Source organism: Loxodonta africana, chromosome 18 (assembly GCF_030014295.1).
Source record: "Loxodonta africana isolate mLoxAfr1 chromosome 18, mLoxAfr1.hap2, whole genome shotgun sequence".
Classification (NCBI taxonomy): Eukaryota; Metazoa; Chordata; class Mammalia; order Proboscidea; family Elephantidae; genus Loxodonta; species Loxodonta africana.
Window position 1 is genome coordinate 35,839,926 of NC_087359.1, and position 20,025 is coordinate 35,859,950.

General features: G+C 44.4%; 1 protein-coding gene across 2 annotated transcripts; it reads right to left on the reverse strand.

Moving 5' to 3' along the window:
• Nucleotides 1–1,551: 1,551 nt before the first annotated feature.
• MSL1 (MSL complex subunit 1) lies at nucleotides 1,552–13,520 on the reverse strand. 2 transcript variants are annotated; one of them, XM_003414705.4, is made up of 9 exons: nucleotides 12,579–13,518; nucleotides 9,895–10,118; nucleotides 8,450–8,832; nucleotides 6,496–6,543; nucleotides 5,989–6,053; nucleotides 5,279–5,346; nucleotides 4,754–4,878; nucleotides 4,503–4,575; nucleotides 1,552–4,070 (listed from the first exon to the last, which is right to left on the reverse strand). In XM_003414705.4, the coding sequence occupies exons 1-9, from the start codon at nucleotides 13,338–13,340 to the stop codon at nucleotides 3,980–3,982; spliced, it is 1,839 nt and encodes a 612-aa protein (XP_003414753.2). In that variant the 5' UTR covers nucleotides 13,341–13,518; the 3' UTR covers nucleotides 1,552–3,979. The 2 variants fall into 2 exon arrangements, with proteins under 2 accessions (XP_003414753.2, XP_023409436.1); XM_023553668.2 differs by lacking the exon at nucleotides 6,496–6,543 and having other exon boundaries at nucleotides 12,579–13,520.
• Nucleotides 13,521–20,025: the final 6,505 nt, after the last annotated feature.

Genomic DNA, 20,025 nt, shown 5'->3' on the forward strand with positions numbered 1-20,025 from the left:
ACTGCATCCGTTTGCTTGGTAAAATCCCAAATCAAGGTAAACCTCTAAAGCCGTTGTGCTGCGTCAGATTTGCCACACCAACCCGTTTTAAGCTTAAGAGCTGTTTGCAGTGAAACTGGAGGACTTAACTACTGCAGCACTTTTCCTCTTCCTGTGTCTTCCCACCCCAGCCATCACCTCTCCCAAGATGCAGGATGGTATGATGCTAGTCTTAAGATTCTACAACCGATTTTAAGAGAAGCATTAGAACTGCCATAGGTTCAAAATCCTAGCTGACATTTCTTTCTTTCTTAAGGGTTACCAGACTGGTAGATGAAGGGAATGCTTTCATTTTGGCAAAGTATTTGTCAGCAATAGTACTTTTTCTTTTGACCATTTAAAAAAAAAAAAAAACCCAAACCCATTGCCACGAGTCAATTCCAGAGTAGAACTGTCCCATAGCGTTTCTAAGGAGTGGCTGGTAGATTGGAACTGCCAACCTTTTGGTTAGCAGCCTATCTCTTAACCACTGTGCCACCATGACTCTTTGGACAGTAAGGACATGCAAATTGTGTGATCTGAGTTACCACTGTACGAGTGTGCATGCACATTAATATATGTATCAGAGAAAGGACACGGACACGGTGGCAAAGCACAGGATTCTGTCCTGAGTACTATTTTTACAAATGTTATGATTGACAATCTCCCTGATGTGAATCAAATATATAGACAATTTGAACCTGGAAGGCATTATGAATGTCTTCAGAGAGAATCAGGATACAAACATCTCAAAGGGCTAGGCCAGTGGCCAAAAGTGACAACTTGTAAATCCAGCTCCAAAAACCACCTGCCTGAGTTCAAAATGGAGGATGTATGATTTAATGTGTTTTAAAACAAACCTAGACGTTGTTATTGATCACGACGTAAATGAGACTGCCAAGTGTAGTGTCTAAATAAGGAAAGTGATAGTCTGCCACTCTGCCCTTCAGTTGTTTGGTCTGCGTCCAATTTTTAAATGGACATGGCCAAAATGTTCACTCACTCAGCAGGAACTGAAAAATTCAAAATCCTTTCTTTTGAGAACAATTAGAGACTATGAGGAAAAGGAGGGATTGGTCTTTTTTCTTTTTTATCTCCTGGAAGGTAAAGCAAGAACCAGTTGGTTTGAGGGAAGAGTCTTCTAACATTTAGAAAACAACATACGGGAAAAAACAAGGTGTTGAAAACAGAAGCTGGACTTCATTTGTCGGAATGTTGTCAAGGGGAAATCATATATCAGAAGTCAGACTAGATGACCTCCAAGGTCTTTCCAACTAGGATAACTCAGTCATAGACACTAAGCATCTTACATGTCTCCTGTTTTTAAAGTTTCTAATTATGTGTCAAGAGGAACACAGAACAGATGAAACACAACCACTGTTCTTGTAAAAATGGAAGTGAATACCTTATATGAAAGGGAAAATAATGTTTTTCTATTTTATTGTGAAAATGGATTTATTTTTCTAATCTTTTAAAACATACAAGCAGAATTGTTTAATGCTTCCCAATAAATCTAATAAAGTGAAACAAGAATTCAAAAAATTAACAGCCACAATAGTTTATTTACAATTGAACTCTTTATAAGATATTTACAGGACACCCAATTTTACACATCAGAAATGGTATCAAAAGTATGAATTACAACACAGACAACAATATGAAATGGGCATAAAACAAAGCTGAAGTGGACAGACAAGCAACTTCTCTTTTTAATTTATTAACACTAGCTTAAACTTGGTTAAAGAAAGATAAACAAAGAACTATGTTTTAGGAGAACTGCAGGGCTTTCAGTTGAAGACTGAATTTCACAGTGTTGTATCCCATGTAGGGAAAAATAAGACTAATTTTCCCCCCACACTCCAACAACACACTGTAATTTTGCTTTTGGAACTTTGCTAACCCACTCTCCAACCTCCTTCTCGACAAACCTCAACATACTCAAATCAAAGGAGCATTGATCTAAAAGAGGGGACAATAAAATAAGAGGTCCTCAGGGAGAGGGAGAACCAAGGAAACAGAACCCACTTAAGTTTGGCCAGATAGCACCTCATGGATTCCTCTCAAGTCTAGCTCAAGTTCAGAATCTGGGGAGTCCCCTGGGCAGGGTATAAACATAAAGATTAAATTTGCTAACCTGTATCCAAACTTACTAATCCAACAAATGCTGAAAATCAAGAAGAAACTGAGAGGGATCAAGAATAAAGTAGAGACACTGATTGGTATTTTTTTCTTTTCGGGCACACTGTGAAGGAATATAACATAGGTCAGAGCAGGAAAGCTAAATAGCTTGCCACATTAAAACGATGGAGAACAAAGAAAATCTGGCCCAATTTTTCAAGAAATTCCTTCCTCTCCTTAAGGTGTGAGATGAGAGCCCCTAGTGGATTAAGTCCTATTTCTCTCTACATACTTGCTGCAATGATGTTCACAGCAGGTTCCCTTGTGGAGAGCCCACTCTCCTAAGCAGATGGAGTTACAAATGAACACAAACACACAAAAAAAGGAGAAATAAGAGCAGCAAGATCATCCAAGACTACATGTGCTGCCGGAATAATTCCTTTAAAAGTCAATCTCAGGGAGCACAGATCTCACAAAAAGCTTTAGCAGTGGGAGGCCCCTGAGGAACTTTTGTTCTCTTCCCACAATGGTATCCCATTCTCTCATGCTCCACTGATGGGCCGGCCACACACCCTACATACCTTGGCTTCTCCTCTAAAAGTGCTAATGGTTTGGGGACATATTCTCTTCAAGGATAAAAGCCCCTACCTTCTAGGAGATTAGACCCCTACTTGTTTTCACACCATAGTCCTGAAGACTAATGAAAGGCAATTCCTATATATTTAAGACCAGAGGTCTTGGCTCTATTTTCCTTCCAGATAGTTACAGAGATTTTACACTGAGACCAAAGTGGCCTGGGGGTGCTGTCCTAAATTTTTTTTTTAACAAAACGGGGGGAAAAAAAGAACCAAGATGGTACACACACAAATGTATTTTTACAAAGTGAATGGAGAAGCTCATTAGGTACATCTGTTTGTTTCAAGATGTAGACATTTGCCAGCCAAATGAAGCACATATTTCCACACCCCCCACCCTCCCTAAACCTCTACCCCAGCACCGAGAGCTCAGCAAAAAAGGATAAAGCCCAACAAGGAATACTTGAGAAGTGATGCAACATAAGGACATCTAAACAGGTTCTGGCATGCCATCCCCAAATGCCAACTGACTTTTGTTTAGAACTATAACTTGTCTGAAACTGACCATCCTCATTAACTTTTCCAAAGATGTTTTTTGAGGGGTGTGGAAAGAAACTCAGTTACCCATAAACTAAGAAAATAATATCTAAATCTCTCTCCCCACATGGCTCCATCGCAAAATAGTTTTAAGAGAACGACTGTCTTTCCAGACATTTATCTATCAACTCTCCAGTCTCTTTTCTACTCTGTGAGGATGACTTGCTTCATCACTTCACTTGTTATTCCTCATCTGGTGCTTAAGCTCATGGTGAGGTTTTTTTGTTTTGTTTTAGGGTAAAAACCACTATACCCAAACTATAGGGAAGGGTATACCAGGGCGAGAAGAGTGCCATGCAGGCACAGCTTTAAAAGCAAGGCTTGCTTCCTCTTCCACAAGTTTAAAGAAGAGAGTACTCTGCCATAGGCAAATGCATAGCAGCAAACCCCTGACACTTTCGAATCTGCCGTTCTATAGATTTAGCTTGAGAGCTCATTCCCCCAAAAAGGGAAAAGAAACCTTAATCACTCTCTGTAATTCACAATTAGCCCAATGAAAGAGTTTTTGTAAAATCAGAGTGATGAAAACAAAACCAGAATCAAGGGAGTACGGAAAGGTATCAGCAAATGATAACATACATGAGGACACAGGTCACGTATACAGGTCTCTGCCACTCTCTGGGAATGGCATGCTACAACTATCCGAAGACAGAGGGCTCTTGCCAGCACAGCTATTTCCTACACGTCCGGTGAGGTGTTTGCTTCTTCTGGATCTCCAACCTGCATCGACTACGCTCATCCAACCAGGGCAGCTCAAAATTCCTGGCAAAAAAAGGATGGGGAATCAGCTTCCAAGACTAAAAGGGATTCAGCGTGGACATGACAGTAACTTCAAAAAGATCACTATGAAAAAAAAAAAAAAAAAGATCACTATGCCCTTACTACTCCTAGCCCTGACTCTAGGGTCCCAAGTTCGAAGTGACTTTCCTGCCTTAAAGCTTGAGTAACAATGTGCCATTGAAGTGATTGAATAATTTATTTCTAACTCAAGAAGCAATACTACTAATTCGTGGTTAGGAATCTTATCACTGCAAAAACTAGTTGCCCAGGGTGGCCTCGCTTCTGTAAAAGAACCATGACTGCTACCAAAGATATTCCTAAATCACCTGTTCCGCCTTATATCTAGGCTTTCATAAAGTCTAAAAGGGAGGTACAGGCTACCTGAGATGGGAAGGGGAGGGATTTTATACTTACTGTGGAGTTAATTTTGGTAATGGTCGTCCAAATGCTACAACAGGCAAGAAGGGGGTAATCATCAAACTTTCAACTATGGAAGAAAGTCAAATGGGACCTTGTCAGTGCCATGGATGGAGAAGTTCTAGCAACTATATCTGCTCCAAAATACAATTAATTCAGTCACTCAAAGCATTCTGTAACCTGGAGCCTTGCACCCTTTTTCTTCTTTGAAAACCCAGCTTTTAAGAAGACAGACAGTTAGAACTCACCATCATCTGGCTCAGGGAAAAATGAGGTAACCTCAGGCTCAGATTCCTGAATTCCTTTCTTTTTATACATTCTGAGCTGCAGTCGCTGTAAAATTCTTTGTTCCCTGATCCTCTGAATATCCCATCTGGGAAAATAAGCCACACAAAACAAAACAAACAAATCCAACATTACTTAAGACCTGACCTATAAAAGCAACTCACATACTGCAGATGCTAGGAAGACCTTGCTGATTCCCCTAGATAGGGCAGAGAAAACTGACTGCCTGGTTAGGGAAGAGCTGTTTAGGTCTAACAGTTCAGATCATGTGTTGGTGTTCCACAGAGAGTGGAACTGAGGAAGGGCATATACAAAGAAACAGAGCCAAATATGTTGACTTACGAGTACCACTTCAAGCTAAGATACTCAACCAGTTGGGAAGCCAGTAATTTAAGAGTGTTAAGAGCCTGAGGACTCTTCACAGTGTGGAAGTGAGAGGTCATTGTCCCAAGGCTCACTTGTTTCTGGGATGGACATCTCTGGCCTACCTTTTCCTTCTCTTCTCATCCAGCTCCAGTTTTGCATGCCGCTTCGAAAACACACTGTCATCCAGGTTCTGCATAAAGGATGGCAGATGATAAGCTATTTTACCACCATGTCATACATGTATATACTAACTCATTTCTAGCTTCCAGGAAGGTAAAATGTTTCACCTTCAGGCCTCACCTGAGTTGAGTTCTAAGGACATTATGTGAACCTCCTGGTGACAGAATCAACAAAACACATATTCTCTTCTCCACACCCACCCTATTAAAAAATCTGCACATCTCAAAACCATTTCCATAGCTTTCCAAGGTATCAAACCAAAACAACCGTGGAAGCTGCCTTAAATCCTCGCCCTCCATACTTTGTGAAAGTCTAATTTTACAATGAATACCAACCTTTTAAGATTCAAACCAGCTTGTAATACGTAATTTTGTTGCTGAGTGGTACATACTAACTTTTCTACTTAACATGAACTCTACTTCTGTTTCAAATATTATCTAGCTATAGATTTTTTAATAAATCACTTAGCCACTCTGGACCTCACTTTTCTCACCTATAAAAAGAAGGAGTTGGACTAAATAATGTCTCAAGTTCCCTTCTGACCACAAAAGTCTACATAATCCATCCATACAGTTACTGTGACATTTCAAGTTACCCCTCCACGTTCTATTTGGTCTCTTACTCTCATCCACTGACGGCTCTTGGTACCTACCTCCAAAAGGTCTGAAGGATTTGGGTCCCTTAGAGGCTCTACTGAATGGTCCCTCCAAGAAGGAACTGGAAAGAAAAAAACAAGAAAGGGAGAAGAGGTGGAACCCCCTTAAATCCAAGGTCACATAACCCTTCTACTATTCCCTAGGAAAAGAGGTCTCTCCCACAAAGTCACCAAGTGATAGAAGTCCATTTTATGGCCTCACCTCAAGCCATATTCAGTGTTCCTGCTCTGGTATAAAAGACCCTAAAATACCATTGCAGTCTGCCAGACTCAGGATCACAAAAACCCCTAAACCAATACCTGACAATTCATATAATAGATGCTATTGCAGTTCCTGAAAAACAACTGAAATTTGTTGTCATTGTGAAGTCTACAGTAATGTAATCACACACCAAGGAACCTCACTCTCCCACATTCAACTGATGAGGAATACAACTCCCAACCGTCCACCATCCCACCAACCTCCACCCCAAGCCCAGCCAGCACAATTCCTATTCTACTCACCAGCCAAGACTGAAGTTTCTCCTGCAACACTTGATGGCATCAGACACCCTAAATAATGCAGGAAAGAAGAATCATCTCAGTGTAAAAAGAAAAAAAGCCCATACCCAAATTGGAGGAAAGGATCATTACTGAAGTTCTCACTAGGAAGCCATTTTGCTTTTGAGTTGTTCTTTTGAGAATTTCTCTCTGGGGGAGGGGAAGAGGGAACAACAGACAAAAGAAAAGAAAATAAGCCCACCACTTTTTTTTTTACACTGAGACGACTTCTTTTCTTCATTATTTAGGGTGGTTTCCCTGCAACAGTTGATGGCCAAGGATATCAAACCTTAAACTCAGAACATGGCAGGTGAGTAAAAGTTGACCCTATTTTTCAAATAAAAATCAGTGTTCTCAAAACTTACATATGTAGTCTTCATAAACAGCTCCCTCCTCCCTCCAAACAAACTACCTTGCTGGTCCAGCCTGAACAACATGCACAAAGACTTTGGCTTCCTTAGAATAAGCCATTGAGACTTCCTCTTGAGATAGGGATGTCAAGAGTAACGATTCACACGTTTATTCACAACTCAGGCTTCTCAAAGGGGTGCGATCCCCCCAATCGGACTCCTTTTACTGCTATACACACAATCTGAGGTGTCTGGAATTTTCTGTACTAGGGCAGATAAGATTTTCAAAAATAGCCAGTCACACAGAACAGCTCCGGACCAAGCCATTTCCCAATCCCGGATGGGAAGTTGCTTCACGGTTCCTCTCAAGTTGTTACACAGCATTGCCATGGCAGCAAGAAGGTTAACCATTAAGGATGAACCTGTTCAACTGACTGAACCAACAAAAAAATCAAACCTAGATCAGGATCCTGGTCTATCTCAGGTACTCAAGTGTGAGGTCTAGTGAATTTTAAATCATTAAGAAGAATAATCTATCTTCCCCCACTTGATTTTGTAACCAGAACAGCCAAACAAAGTCTGGAGAATGCTCTTTGTCTTATTGGAATGGATTCCCATCCCCATCCCGGCTAGGACAAGACACAGGGTAGAAACTCAGGGCTGCAGCTCTATCCAAAAAGGCTTCCCCCACCATTACCCTGGAGCACCCACAGTGACTGTCACAGACTAACATTACATGATTGAAGGCACATTCCAGTTACTGGTTGATGTAGGAGATAAGGGAATCATCTCTGTGTGGAAGCCATAAAGAAAAAAAGGGAATGAAGATCAAGTCCCACATCCCACACCCTCCCCAAGCAGCTCAGATATCCCAAGATAGTCCTTATTGTTTGAAAAATAGTTTGTAGACCATTTTATTTAAATATATGAACAACCAATGGGCTACTGCAATCCAAGTAAACTCTTCACATTTTAGAACCTTTGTGAAGTATATAGTAAGATAAAGTAAGACTGTTGGTCTTTGGCAGATTCCTCCTGCCCCCCAGACCGGGACATAGAGATACAGATAAACGTTTATATAGTTAAAGAGTGGAGGCCCAGGTGAAATTCCCCACCCCAACCTGGCTCCCCAACCCAAAAATTACCATTGGCCCCTGAGAACACCCAAAGACCACCCTCCCAGGTTTCACACAATATCAATTGCAGGAACAGTCGTGCACGGCAAAGTGTAAGTTCTATGCATTTCACGGCACAGAAAACCCTTCTTTCAGAGGGCATGCAAGTTGCCGGAGATTACACCCCCAAGTCTGGTGCTCTTGTGATGAGCAACTTACTGGCAAACACATCTCCCAGTGTTGTAAGCAGGCAAATACATTGAGCACATTTTGCTGTAATTCCATCTATTTGCAATGCCTGCACAGTGTCTGTCTCTGGCTGTTAACTTACTCATTCTTGACAGAACTCTGCTTTATTGATTGCACTTTTAAAAAAATGCCAAAGGCATTTTCAAACTTGTTAGCTTGACCGCCACCACTAGGGTATAAGAGCAAGTGTTCTCTATGCCTTACTTGCTACAGTCTCCTCCTTCTTTGGAGAGGATTCCCGTAATGGTAACGGTGATGGGGGAGGCTGGTGCCAACGACACAAATACATTTCTGTGGTGGAAAGGTACGGCAAATCTTCTATCTCACTTGAGAAGGCTTTCTCCTTGGGATGGCCACTGGGTCCCTTCTGGAGAGTGGAGAGTCTTGGTGGGGTGTCCACTGAAGACCGGGGCTTTTCTGGAGTTTCTTGGCTCCTCAATTCACGTTTACAAACAGTTTCAGATAAGGAACCACAGGGCTCCTCTTTAATGGGAGAGTGCTTAGGTGTTTTTGTTTTGACTTTGGAAAATTCAGGAGCCAGCTTTTTAACAGGAGTCTTTCTTTCTGTACTTCCGAATGGGGATTTCCTATTGAATAGGGAAGAAAAGGTTTTAAAATTTATTTACTGTTGGATAAAATCTGATTTCATTTTGGGACAAGAGAATTAGATTGTTCTCTTGTCCCAAAATGACCAGTATTTAGGTACCTAAACATCTGATGCTCATTTGGCAGACTAAGTGGGAACAGCCCCATGCTTAACAGTATACACAACAGGCCCTAATTAAATATTTGCTGAACACATGAGCTTCCATGCTTAAAAACATCTATTGATGTCCTATTACCTACCAGATCTAAAAAGACTCCTGTTTTATTCGATTTTGTTTAACCAACACTAGGTACCCCTACTCTGTGGTCTATTTCCTTCATTCCTGTCAACCAGTGACCAATCTCTTTATTTCCCCCATGTTAATTACAACCTCTATGTCTTTTTTTCTAGCTGTCTGCTGACTCCCTTTCTCCCTCCTTCCGCTTCCCCACGAGCTATCCCTAGGATGCCATATCCTTTCCTCTTTACCAGTCTAAACTCTATACTTCTTTTTCAAGATCCATCTCCTCTTTAAAGTTTTTTTTTTACTATTCTAATTCAGAGTATGCTTTAATATCCCTGAATCTTACAAAACTTAGCTTATATCACTGTTGTTTATCTACATATTTTACTGTTTTTAAGTTCTGTGTCTTCAAAATTTATGCCCCTCTTTACAGCTAGACTAATCTCTTGAGTCCAAAGCCAGTTATCTTTTACTTTTTTATATCTATTAATGCCTAACATAATGGAGGAATTTAACATTTCCTAACTTGAAGTGAAGTGCTATAGTTTTCTTTAACAAAATCAGCTGTCACATTTGTTGCCCATTCTCTTTATGATGTATTCTACATTCTGTAATTACCGCTGTGACGAAAAAGTTCCTAGCAAACTTTTACAGCCTAAGCAAGAACGTTTCAAGATACTTTCTCAGCATGGGAGACCCCTCATAAGTCAGGATATGGTTGCTATAAAACTAATTCATAAATCCCAATCCACTATTCTCAGTCACTGGTAACAAGCGTCCTCATCATGTCCAGAGAATGTAACGAAGTTATCAGCACACCTTTTGTGTCCCTTTCCACTCCGCCCACATGAGAAAGGCTTGGGAGGCAGAGCCTGGGATGTCTCCGAAAGCTCCGGCTGGCACTCCAGTTTAATTTTCTCTGATAGCTCCGTTTCCTCTCTCTCTTCAGTTTCATAGCCCTGAAACAACTTGTGCCTTTCTTTCTCGTTATCCTTCTTTACCAGCTGCATCCGCCTTTCCATACGTTCAATCCGAGCAAGGAGCTAGAAGACAAAGTGGCAAAATGTAGACTTAAAGCACACACAACCAAATTAAATACAGGTACTTAGGAATCAGTAGTCTTTCCCTGGACCCTATCAATTCAGCTTATTTTTTAAGAAGCAGACATTAATCTTAATGATGTTTCTTAAAAGCAATAGAGAAGACAAGGTACACTGATTAATTTTACAGGTTAAATTAGATGGAGAGGGGTATGGGGGAATTTGTAGTTCATTCTTCAGAAAGATCCTCTCTACAGTGAGGGGCCACAGCACGTCTTTTAATGGCATGGTCTCTGGTTCTGCTAACCATGTGACTCCAAGTCAATTTGGGAGTTTTAGAATTAACCTTACATCATTTTAGGATGTCCTAAGGTTCTCCAAATCCTAGCCTCTCTACTTCACTCCAAAACTCAATACACAAGGGCAAGGTCCAAACGTTACATTGAGAAGGAATTAAAAGCTCCTTGCAGTGCCACTAGGAATTGCAGTGTTATTTGAAAGGGGTGGGATGGAGGTTCTTAAAACAATGAAGGCTCCACTTGGAGGAATTAGGAGAGAAACCAGTACTCATAAATCCACCAAAGATCATGAAACACACATTTTGCTTTGCATTTGAGGTAACAGAAAAATTAACCTATTTATCCAAATATTAAGACCAAAGACTTATAACTAAATTTAAGGGAGGACTACATAATCAAACAGAAAACGTAAATCTATTCTTTTCAAAACTTGCTATTAAAATGTTCTGAGAAAAGGTGTCAACTGTTCTACTTATACCCTGTAATAAGAAGAGTTTATCATAGTTACACAGTAATATTCATGATACCTTCATCATATCTACTTAACTACATATATTTTAGTCGAGGGCAAACAACAAATGGAGTAAGAGAAATCACCTTGAGCAACACTAAGACTGCAGTACACAACAGAAGCAGTGAATGCCAAGTTCAGACTGACACTCTATCCTTAACTCACCCCACTTCTCCTGCCTTGGAAAGCCTGCAAAGGGGCCTTCACTTCAGGAACAGAGCAAACACCTCCACAATCTGCAGAGAGCCCCCTCTGTCAGCCATAACTCTCATTTCATCTCCCTATATTGGCTTTGATTCATACCCTTCACATTACTTAACCACGGTTTGTGGGTGACATTTCCTTGATTTCTTCCCCTTCACCAGTCCTTCTCTTCCAGCCTCCCCCACCCCCATACAAGGATATGATGTGTTGTAATTACAGTACCATCACACCCCCAGACTGCAGTACAGTAGCTGAGCAGTGCCACCTCCATGTTGAGTAACTTCCACAAATCAACACCATGAGATGTTTTAATGAGACCTGCCTCAGCTCCCATTTCACCTTGCAGACTGCATTCTCCAATAAAACAGCCGCTGCCTGATGCGATTCATTTGGAAAGAAAACAAAATGAATAGCTCTCTGCTCCCTTGCTTAGCCCTTGGCGCACACGAAGCCAGAGAGAAAAAGGGAGAGAGAAAGAGACTGACTGCTGCGGCTTGAACACAACAATTGTAGAAACCATGTTTATTTTTAGGCGGCTGTAAGGTATGCGGGGGTGTTACCAAGCTAGCACTATAACACCCCACCACCCCAGCTTTCCTAATATCTGAAAGAATACATTTTAACGTGGAGGTGCCCTTAACTACTGCTGCACTAAAAACAAGCCTACATAGCCATGCTTCTCAGAAGTATAAAGAAATAATGACTTCCCTAAGACCTTAAGGTTCTAAAATAGGGAATTTTTCTTTTTTTGGTCTATTTAGTACATTCGATAAGTTTACTTTCCCCTGATGCCTTAAAATCTTCCAAACACCAAGCCAGCACTCATGCTTATACAAGGGACCCGATCAGTGTGCTCATGTTTTTATAACCCAGATTCCTATTAAGAACTGTCTGAAATCAAAGGCAGTGATTCTCTAATATCATTTAGAAATCCCAAAATAAGATTCCACTGTAAACCACTACTCCTCCTCTGCCCATTAAAAGGCCTACTCCTCCCCTCCTATCCAAAGATGCTGCAGCAGTACTTAGAGCAACAGCTGCTATGTCCCTGTTCTCCACAACGCATTTCTAACAGGACAGCTCCTCCATTTAACCCCTTACATAAAGCCACCACCTATGCACCCCACCCTTTCATTTTTAACCCTTCACAAATTAGGCCCAAACATCTTTCCCACAAATCGGCGGCTGTCATTTTAAATTAACCCTTTGGCACCTGAAACCTCCCCTCCCCTCCACTAGGAGGTTGCCCTTTAAGCCTTCCCTCCAACCCAGCGTGTCTGAGAGCTTGGCTTCCAAGGACCAAGGGCTCAGCACCTAAGATACTCCTTTGCTGGTAGCCAACCTCCTTTACCCCTAACCAAGGGGTACCTTAACCTCCTACGGGCCCCCTCCCCCGAGCATGCGCACAACTCTCCCCTCGTCCCGAACGCAGGTTAACCCCTCCCGTACCGTGTCTCTCTCAGACTTCAGCTCCTCGATTTCCTTTTCCTTGGCCTGCAGCTGCTGCTGCTGCTGTTCGATGAGGTCCAATTGCAGCAAAAGGATCTGTTTGAGGCAGGCGGCCTGACTGGAGGCTCCCGAGCCGCCGCCACCACCGAGAGGGCTCTTCCTCATACTCTTCCATCTGCCCTCGCTTGCCGCCAGGGTCCCGGCGGTGGCGGTGGGCGCGAGGGGTGGCGGCCCGGGCAGAGGTAGTGGTGGGGGTCCCGCCGGGTCCGAGGCGGTGGCAGCTGGGGGAGTCGCCCCACCCTTGTCCCCAGCCCAGGGCGTAGGCTCTTTGGCCGCCGCCACGAGAGAGCCCGTCTGAATGGGCAGCACCGCCTGATACTTGGGCCGGGGGCTGCAGCCAGCTCCGGCGGCCGCTGGCTCCCCCCCAATGCCGGCTTGTTTGGTGGCCGGGGGCGGGCAGGGTAAGGGCACCGAGCCGCCCCAGCTCTCTTCCTGCTGCCCGGGGGCCGCCCCAGCCGGGAGTAACAAGCCCCGGCCCTTGCCGCCGCAGCCGGCCGGGGACGGCGCGGGGCTCCCGCCCTGGGAGGAGGCCAGCGGGGGCCCCGGCTCCTTGAGCTTACGGTGCCGGGGGAGGAAGTGGGCTTCGGCCGCCCCGGGCTCGTCCTCCGGCCCGCCCAGCGCCGCAGCCCGCTCGTAGTCCAGTCGCTGCTCAGGGTTGCCGCCGGCAGGGGCCGCGGCCGCCTTGAACACTGCGGATCTCATGGTCAGAGTGGTCCGGAGCAGCGCCAGGGACGGAGACGGAGGAGGGGGTGGGGAAGGGGCGAGGTGCGGGGGGTCGAGGACGGAGGAGGGGGAGGGGAGTTTGGCGGGCTCGCCTCAGCAGCGCTGCAGGCCTCGGCTAGCGCGGCTCCTCCGGGGCCCGGGCGCCATCCCGCCGGCGTGCGGAGAAGTGGAGGCCGCGGCTGAGGCCCTCCGCCGGCCCATGGGGGCCTCGCCGCCGCCGCCGCCGCCTTCGCCTCAGAGGCAGGAGCTCGCACCCAGCCGCCCCCGAGCTCATCCCCAGAGCTCGCTTCGGCCCCCCCTGGCCCGGCCGGGCCCGCCTCGTCTCCCCACCCCACACCCCCCTTCCCCGCCCCGGCCCCCCGCCCCGGAGCTCGCCTCAGCCGCCCCGAGCCTCCATTTTCCCCCCCTCCTCCTCAGGAGGGGGTGGGGGGGATGGGTCCGCCCAAAGCCCTCCTATTCCGCGAGGGGGGGGTCTGTCACCTCCCCCGGGGGGTCTCCGTAGCTCGGGGTCCCCCTCCCCCACAGTCACCCCCGGCGCCTCAGCGTTTCCCTTTAAAAAAACGGAGCCGCTCGTAGCCGCCACCGCCGCAGCCGCCGCCGACCGGAGGGCGCATGCGCCGGGAGAGAAGCGGGCGGGAGCGAACCGGGAGCCGAGAGGAGGGAGGCGGGCCGCGCTATTGTGAAAGGGGCCGCCGCCGCCGCCTCGAGGGGGGCGGGGAGGGGGCCCGCAGGGGCCCCGGGGATTAGTGGCGAGGACCGGGAGCCGACGGAGGAGCTGGGTGAAGGTGGGCTACCGAGGGAGGAGCGAGCTGGGAAAGGATCGGGGAGGGGAGAAAAGGCGAGGTAGATGGAGAATGCGGAGGCTCCCCGGGAAAACGAAGCGAGAGAGAATGATGGAGTTAAGAGGGAGAAAGGAGCTTCGTAAGGCAGATGCGCCCTTCGTGGAAGTGTACTCAGCGCTCCACGTACGCGGCCTGCTCTGGGCGGCCCCTTACCCCGGCACCTTGGCAACAGGCCGTGCCCACGCGGGGCGGGGGGCGGGGAGGAGGGCGCGCGGTTCCCGCAGCCGCTTCTGTCTGCTGGACCAGAGTCAAGATTCAGCCCCCTTGTTTGAGCCTGTGTGTGGGTGTTTCATGGGAGTAGAATTCTAACCCCTTCACCCCCTACCCACCCCAGCAGTCCACACTAGCATGGGAGAGAATGAACTTCTTTGTCTCTAAGGGAGTCCCGACTGGAAACGGAGGGACCTCTGGATCCCAGAGGGAAGACAATTCATGATGTCTGCTGCCGTACAAGTTCAGTTCCCTGGGATGAATGAAATATTACCAACAGTTCTTTCCCAAAGACCATCTCCCCAACCTTCTTTAGCCACTCCTAGCATCTTCTGGAGGCTCATTTGAGGGAAAGGACATAAATCTCTGAAGAGATTTATATCTTTACCAGGTGTGGGAATACTTGACAGTATTCTATGTTGAGCACTTCTTCCTCTCTCCATTTTCTGTGTGTGTGTTCCTTTTCAAGCAATTTTAGCCAACAAGTCATTTTGCTCACAGAATTCCTTGTGGAAAAACTTTTAAATTTATTGTTTTTCTTTTGACTTTTTTTTTTTTTATGTATATAGAGATGAGAAGACTAACATTCTTTGGCCTAATTTGAAAATCTCTAATTAAAATTGTGTTTCCACCTTGTGGGCCCAAAGCATGAAGCACTAGAAATTATAAGCAAATGGGTGTGAATGTGTTAAGAAGTCAAGAAAGCCCCAGCCCTCTTCCACCAGACAGACATGCAAGACCTCATGATAGACATGCAAGGGAAGTATTAGGCTTAGGGATACCAAGGAATGTAGAGAGGAAAGCATGTAAAATATGGTGATCTCTTCCAATGTCACCATTTTCAATACCATCTGTATACTGACAACTCCCAAGTTTATATTTGTTTCTTGAACTCATCCTCTAAAATCATATATCCAACTGAAAAGTAGACAAAGTCACGTGGATGATGTCTAATAGACATTTCACACTTATACCAAAATCATGCTTCTGGTTTCCCCTCACCAAAATCCTGCTTTTCTGACAGCATTCCTCTCTTTCTCACTCCATATCCAGTCATCCAATCCTGTTGCCCTTCAAATATATATCCAGAATCCTGCACCTCAACACCTTCAAATCTTCCTCCTTTGTCTAAGCCATCACTTTAGTGTGGCTTTTTAATCTCACTTTTTTATTCCAGTAACAGTGTAACTGGTCTCTCAGTTTCAGCTTTTGCATTCTCCCACAGCAAATCCTGACAAAACATAATTAAGATCATGTTCTTTCTCTGCTCAAAACCTGCCCATGGCTTCCCGTCTCACCTGGAGCAAAGTCATAATGACATACCTAGCTCCCTGGTACTACTCTCTTACTTTGGCTCCTACTGGTCTCCTCCTTACTCACTCCACTGCTATCATACTGGCCTCCTTACTGTCCCGCAGACACCCAGCGTTATGTCTGCTCAGGTTTTCTCACTTGCTGTTCCCTCCATGTGGGTCACTCTTCCTTCAGATATCCACATGGCTTCCTCCCTCACTTCCTTTAGCTCTTTACTGTCACCTTCTCTTAGACTTCTGGCCACCCTATGTAAACTCACAACCCCCTCCGAACTCCCTCTCCCCTTCCCTGCTTTATTTTTCTTCATAGTACTTATTACCATCTAACATGTAATTTGCCTCGTTCATTGTCTCCCTCTACTAGAATGTAGCTTCATGGGGACAGGAATTTTGTCTGTCGTCTTCACTGCTCTATCCTCAGCACCTAGAACTGTAGCTGACACAAAGCAGGCAGTTAATATTTATTGGATGAGTAAACAAGTTCTTAGGTATATTAAGAGGAGGCATCTACTCTTGAACTTTAGCTTTGTGATAATGGCAGTCATATAACATTGCTGTGGTTGTTAGCTGCCATCGAGTCAGCCCCTGACTCATGTATCCCATGCACAATGGAACAAAATGCTGCTCTGTCCCGTACCATTCCCCTGATCGGTTGTGATCCACAGGGTTTTCTTTGGCTGGTTTTTGGAAGTATACCACCAGGCCTTTCTTCCTAGTCCTTCTTAGTCTGGGAGTTCCACTGAAACTTGTTCAGCATCGTAGCAACATACAGCTTTCACTGACAGATAGGTGGTGGCTGCGCATGAGGTGCATTGGCTGGGAATCAATCCCAGGAAGATGAGAATTTATTAATGTAGTATAAAAAATAGTGAAACCTAGAAAAGAATAAAGTTGTCTAGGAGCATGGATAAGGTAGAACATACTATTTAGAGGGAATTAAGGAGGAAGTGACAAGATGGGTCTTCAAAGTTGAGATCACAGGAGGGCATTTCAAGTAGAAGTAAGAACATTACAAAGGAGTGGAATAAAAAGAAGTATTGGCGGAAATGGGAGAAGTTGACTGGAGTGTAGGGTGGATAATGGAGAACATAGGCATAAGGCAGGTAAAGTGACTTGGGGCCAGGTAATGAAGGTCTTTGAAGGGCCAATTAAAGAATACGTAACATAAGCCAAAAAAAACCCATTGCCGTCACGTCGATTCCGACTCCAGAGTAGAACTGCCCCATAGGGTTTCCAAGGAGTGCCTGGTGGATTTGAACTGCCAACCTTTTAATTAGCAGCCGTAGCTCTTAACCACTATACCACCAAGGTTTCCCAAGACCCTCAACAAGGTGGATTGACACAGTGGCTACAACGAGCTGAAGCATGACAACAATTTTAAGGATGGCGCAGGACCAGGCGGTGTTTCGTTCGATTGTGTGTAGGGTTGCTATGAGTTGGAACTGACTCGATGGCACCTAACAACAACAACATAAGCCATAGTGAACTGGTGAAGGACTTCCAGCAAAGAGTGGAATAACCAGATTTGTATTTTTGAAGGCTAACTCAGTATTGGTGTCTCTGCACCTAAGGCCGAGGCCAAACTGAAAGCTGTTAGTCCAGGTGTCAGATGATGAGTGGTTAATCTAAGGTACTAATGGCCTGGAGATATAGACGAAATGACAAGTAGGAGAGTCGGTGGTTAAGAACAAAGGCTAAAGCAACAATCACAGTTCCACCGCTTATTGGCTCCACGTTATTTAACCTCTCTACCTCAATTTGCTCATCTGTAAAATGATAACTATAATAATAATAATATAATATTATTATATTATAATAATAACCATAGTACTTATTACTTCATACAATAGTACTTAACAAAAGTTAGTTAATATAATACTCAAGTTTTTTTTATTACTATAACTTAAATAACTTAATATAAAAAAAAAACTTCCTATAGTAAGTTATTATTATAATAGTACTTAATTTAATAGTACTTGCTGTAATAATCCTTCCCAGGGTTATTGTGAGAATTAACTAAGATAATCCATGTAAAGTGAAGGCTTGGTAATGTAGTTATCTCATTAATTGGCACAATTTGTTGGTCAATAGACAATGGGGAGTGAAGGAGCAGGAATTTGTGGTCAAGATTTTTTTTAAAGCTGGACAGATACCAATTCTGTGAACGGATCGTATATGTTTTCTTCCTTTCTACACCAAATGTGGTCCCAGACCAGCATCAGCATCACCTGGGAACATGTTAGAAATGCAAATTATCAGGCCCCACCCTAGACCTAATGAATCAGAAACTTTGGAGTGGAGCTTAACAATCTGTTTTAAACAAGCCCTACTGGAAACCCTGGTGGCATAGTGGTTAAGTGCTACGGCTGCTAGCCACAAGATCGGCAGTTCAAGTCCACCAGGTGCTCCTTAGAAACTCTATGGGGCAGTTCTACTCTGTCCTATAGGGTCACTATGAGTCGGAATTGACTCGACGGCGGTGGGTTTTGGTTTTGGTACAGGTAATTTTGGAGTCCCTGGGTGGTACGAAGAGTTAATGAGCTAGGCTGCTAACTGGAAGGCTGGAGGTTGAAGTTTATCCAGAGGAGCCTTGGAAGAAAGGCCTGGCTATCTACTTCCGTAAACCGTGTGGTGCATAGTTCTACTCATGGGGTCACCATAAGCCAATCCACTCAATGGCAACTGACTGTGGCAGGTAATTCTAATGCACCTCAAGTTTGATAAATACTGTTCTGAAGTCCGGACCATGGGTTGGCTGACCAGTTCTTAAAGGTCCAGATAGTAAATATTGGAGGCTTCGAAGGGCCATAGCGTCTCTGTTGCATTACTCATCTCTGCCATTGTAGCACAAATACAATACGTAAACAAATTGAGCGTAGATGTGTTCCAATAAAACTTTATTTATGGATGCTGAAATTTGAATTTCATACCAATTTTATGTGCCATGGAATATTTTAATTTTTTCAACTATTTGTTGTTGTTAGGTGCCGTCGAGTTGGTTCCAACTCATAGCGACCCTGTGCGCAACGGAATGAAACACTGCCTGGTCCTGCGCCATCCTTAAAATCGTTGTTATGCTTGAGCTCATTGTTGCAGCCACTGTGTCAATCCATCTCGTTGAGGGTCTTCCTCTTTTCCACTGACCCTGTATTCTGCCAAGCATGATGTCCTTCTCCAGGGACTGATCCCTCCTGACAACATGTCCAAAGTATGTAAGACGCAGTCTCGCCATCCTTGCTTCTAAGGAGCATTCTGGTTGTACTTCTTCCAAGACAGATTTGTTCGTTCTTTTGGCAGTTCATGGTATATTCAATATTCTTCGCCAACACCACAATTCAAAGGCGTCAACTCTGCTTCAGTCTTCCTTATTCATTGTCCAGCTTTCACATGCATATGATGCGACTGAAAATACCATGGCTTGGGTCAGGCGCACCTTAGTCTTGAGGGTGACATCTTTGCTCTTCAACACTTTGAAGAGGTCCTTTGCAGCAGATTTGCCCAGTGCAATGTGTCTTTTGATTTCTTGACTGCTGCTTCCATGGCTGTTGATTGTGGATCCAAGTAAAATGAAATCCTTGACAACTTCAATCTTTTCTCCGTTTATCATGATGTTGCTCATTGGTCCAGTTGTGAGGATTTTTGTTTTCTCTATGTTGAGGTGTAATCCATACTGAAGGCTGTGGTCTTTGATCTTCATTAGTAAGTGCTTCAAGTCCTCTTCACTTTCAGCAAGAAAGGTTGTGTCATCTGCATAACACAGGTTGTTAATGAGTCTTCCTCCAATCCTGATGCCCCGTTCTTTTTCATATAGTCAACTATTTACAAACGTAAAAACCATTCTTTGCTTCAGGACATACGAAAATAGGCAGTGGGCTGGATTTGGCCCTCAGGCTGTGGTTTGCCGACCCCTAATCTAGAGATCCTGGTGGTGCAGTGGTTTGAATCCACCAGCTGCTCCTTGGAAACCCTATGGGGCAGTTCTACTCTGTCTTATAGGGTCAGTATGAGTCAGAATTGATTCAACGGCAATGGGTTTAATCTAGAGACCAACAGTCCAAACAAGTCGGTCCACAATGAAGTGAAAACAAGGTACTATATAGTACACATGTAAATCAAAGTAGGGTGGCTGAGAACTGTTATTTATTCTGAGATGACATGCTTCCGATTTTGTGTTAAAATGTACTGTCTTTTGTAAAATGATGGTGATAGGAAATAGCAATTTGTGGTGGTTTTTTTTTTTTTTAATGTCTTTACTTGGCAAAAGAAAAAGTTGGCAATCTTACATCAGTCTCCTACAGT

What these genes read in the sequence shown, in the direction of transcription:
- MSL1 (XM_003414705.4), bottom strand. Translation starts at nt 13,340, where the DNA reads ATGAGATCCGCAGTGTTCAAGGCGGCCGCGGCCCCTGCCGGCGGCAAC. An exon ending in GAAGGAGGAGACTGTAGCAA is followed by an intron (nt 6,544 to 8,449) that starts GTAAGGCATAGA and finishes TGCATTATTTAG; the next exon opens with GGTGTCTGATGCCATCAAGT. An exon ending in GATGAGAAGAGAAGGAAAAG is followed by an intron (nt 4,879 to 5,278) that starts GTAGGCCAGAGA and finishes TTATTTTCCCAG; the next exon opens with ATGGGATATTCAGAGGATCA.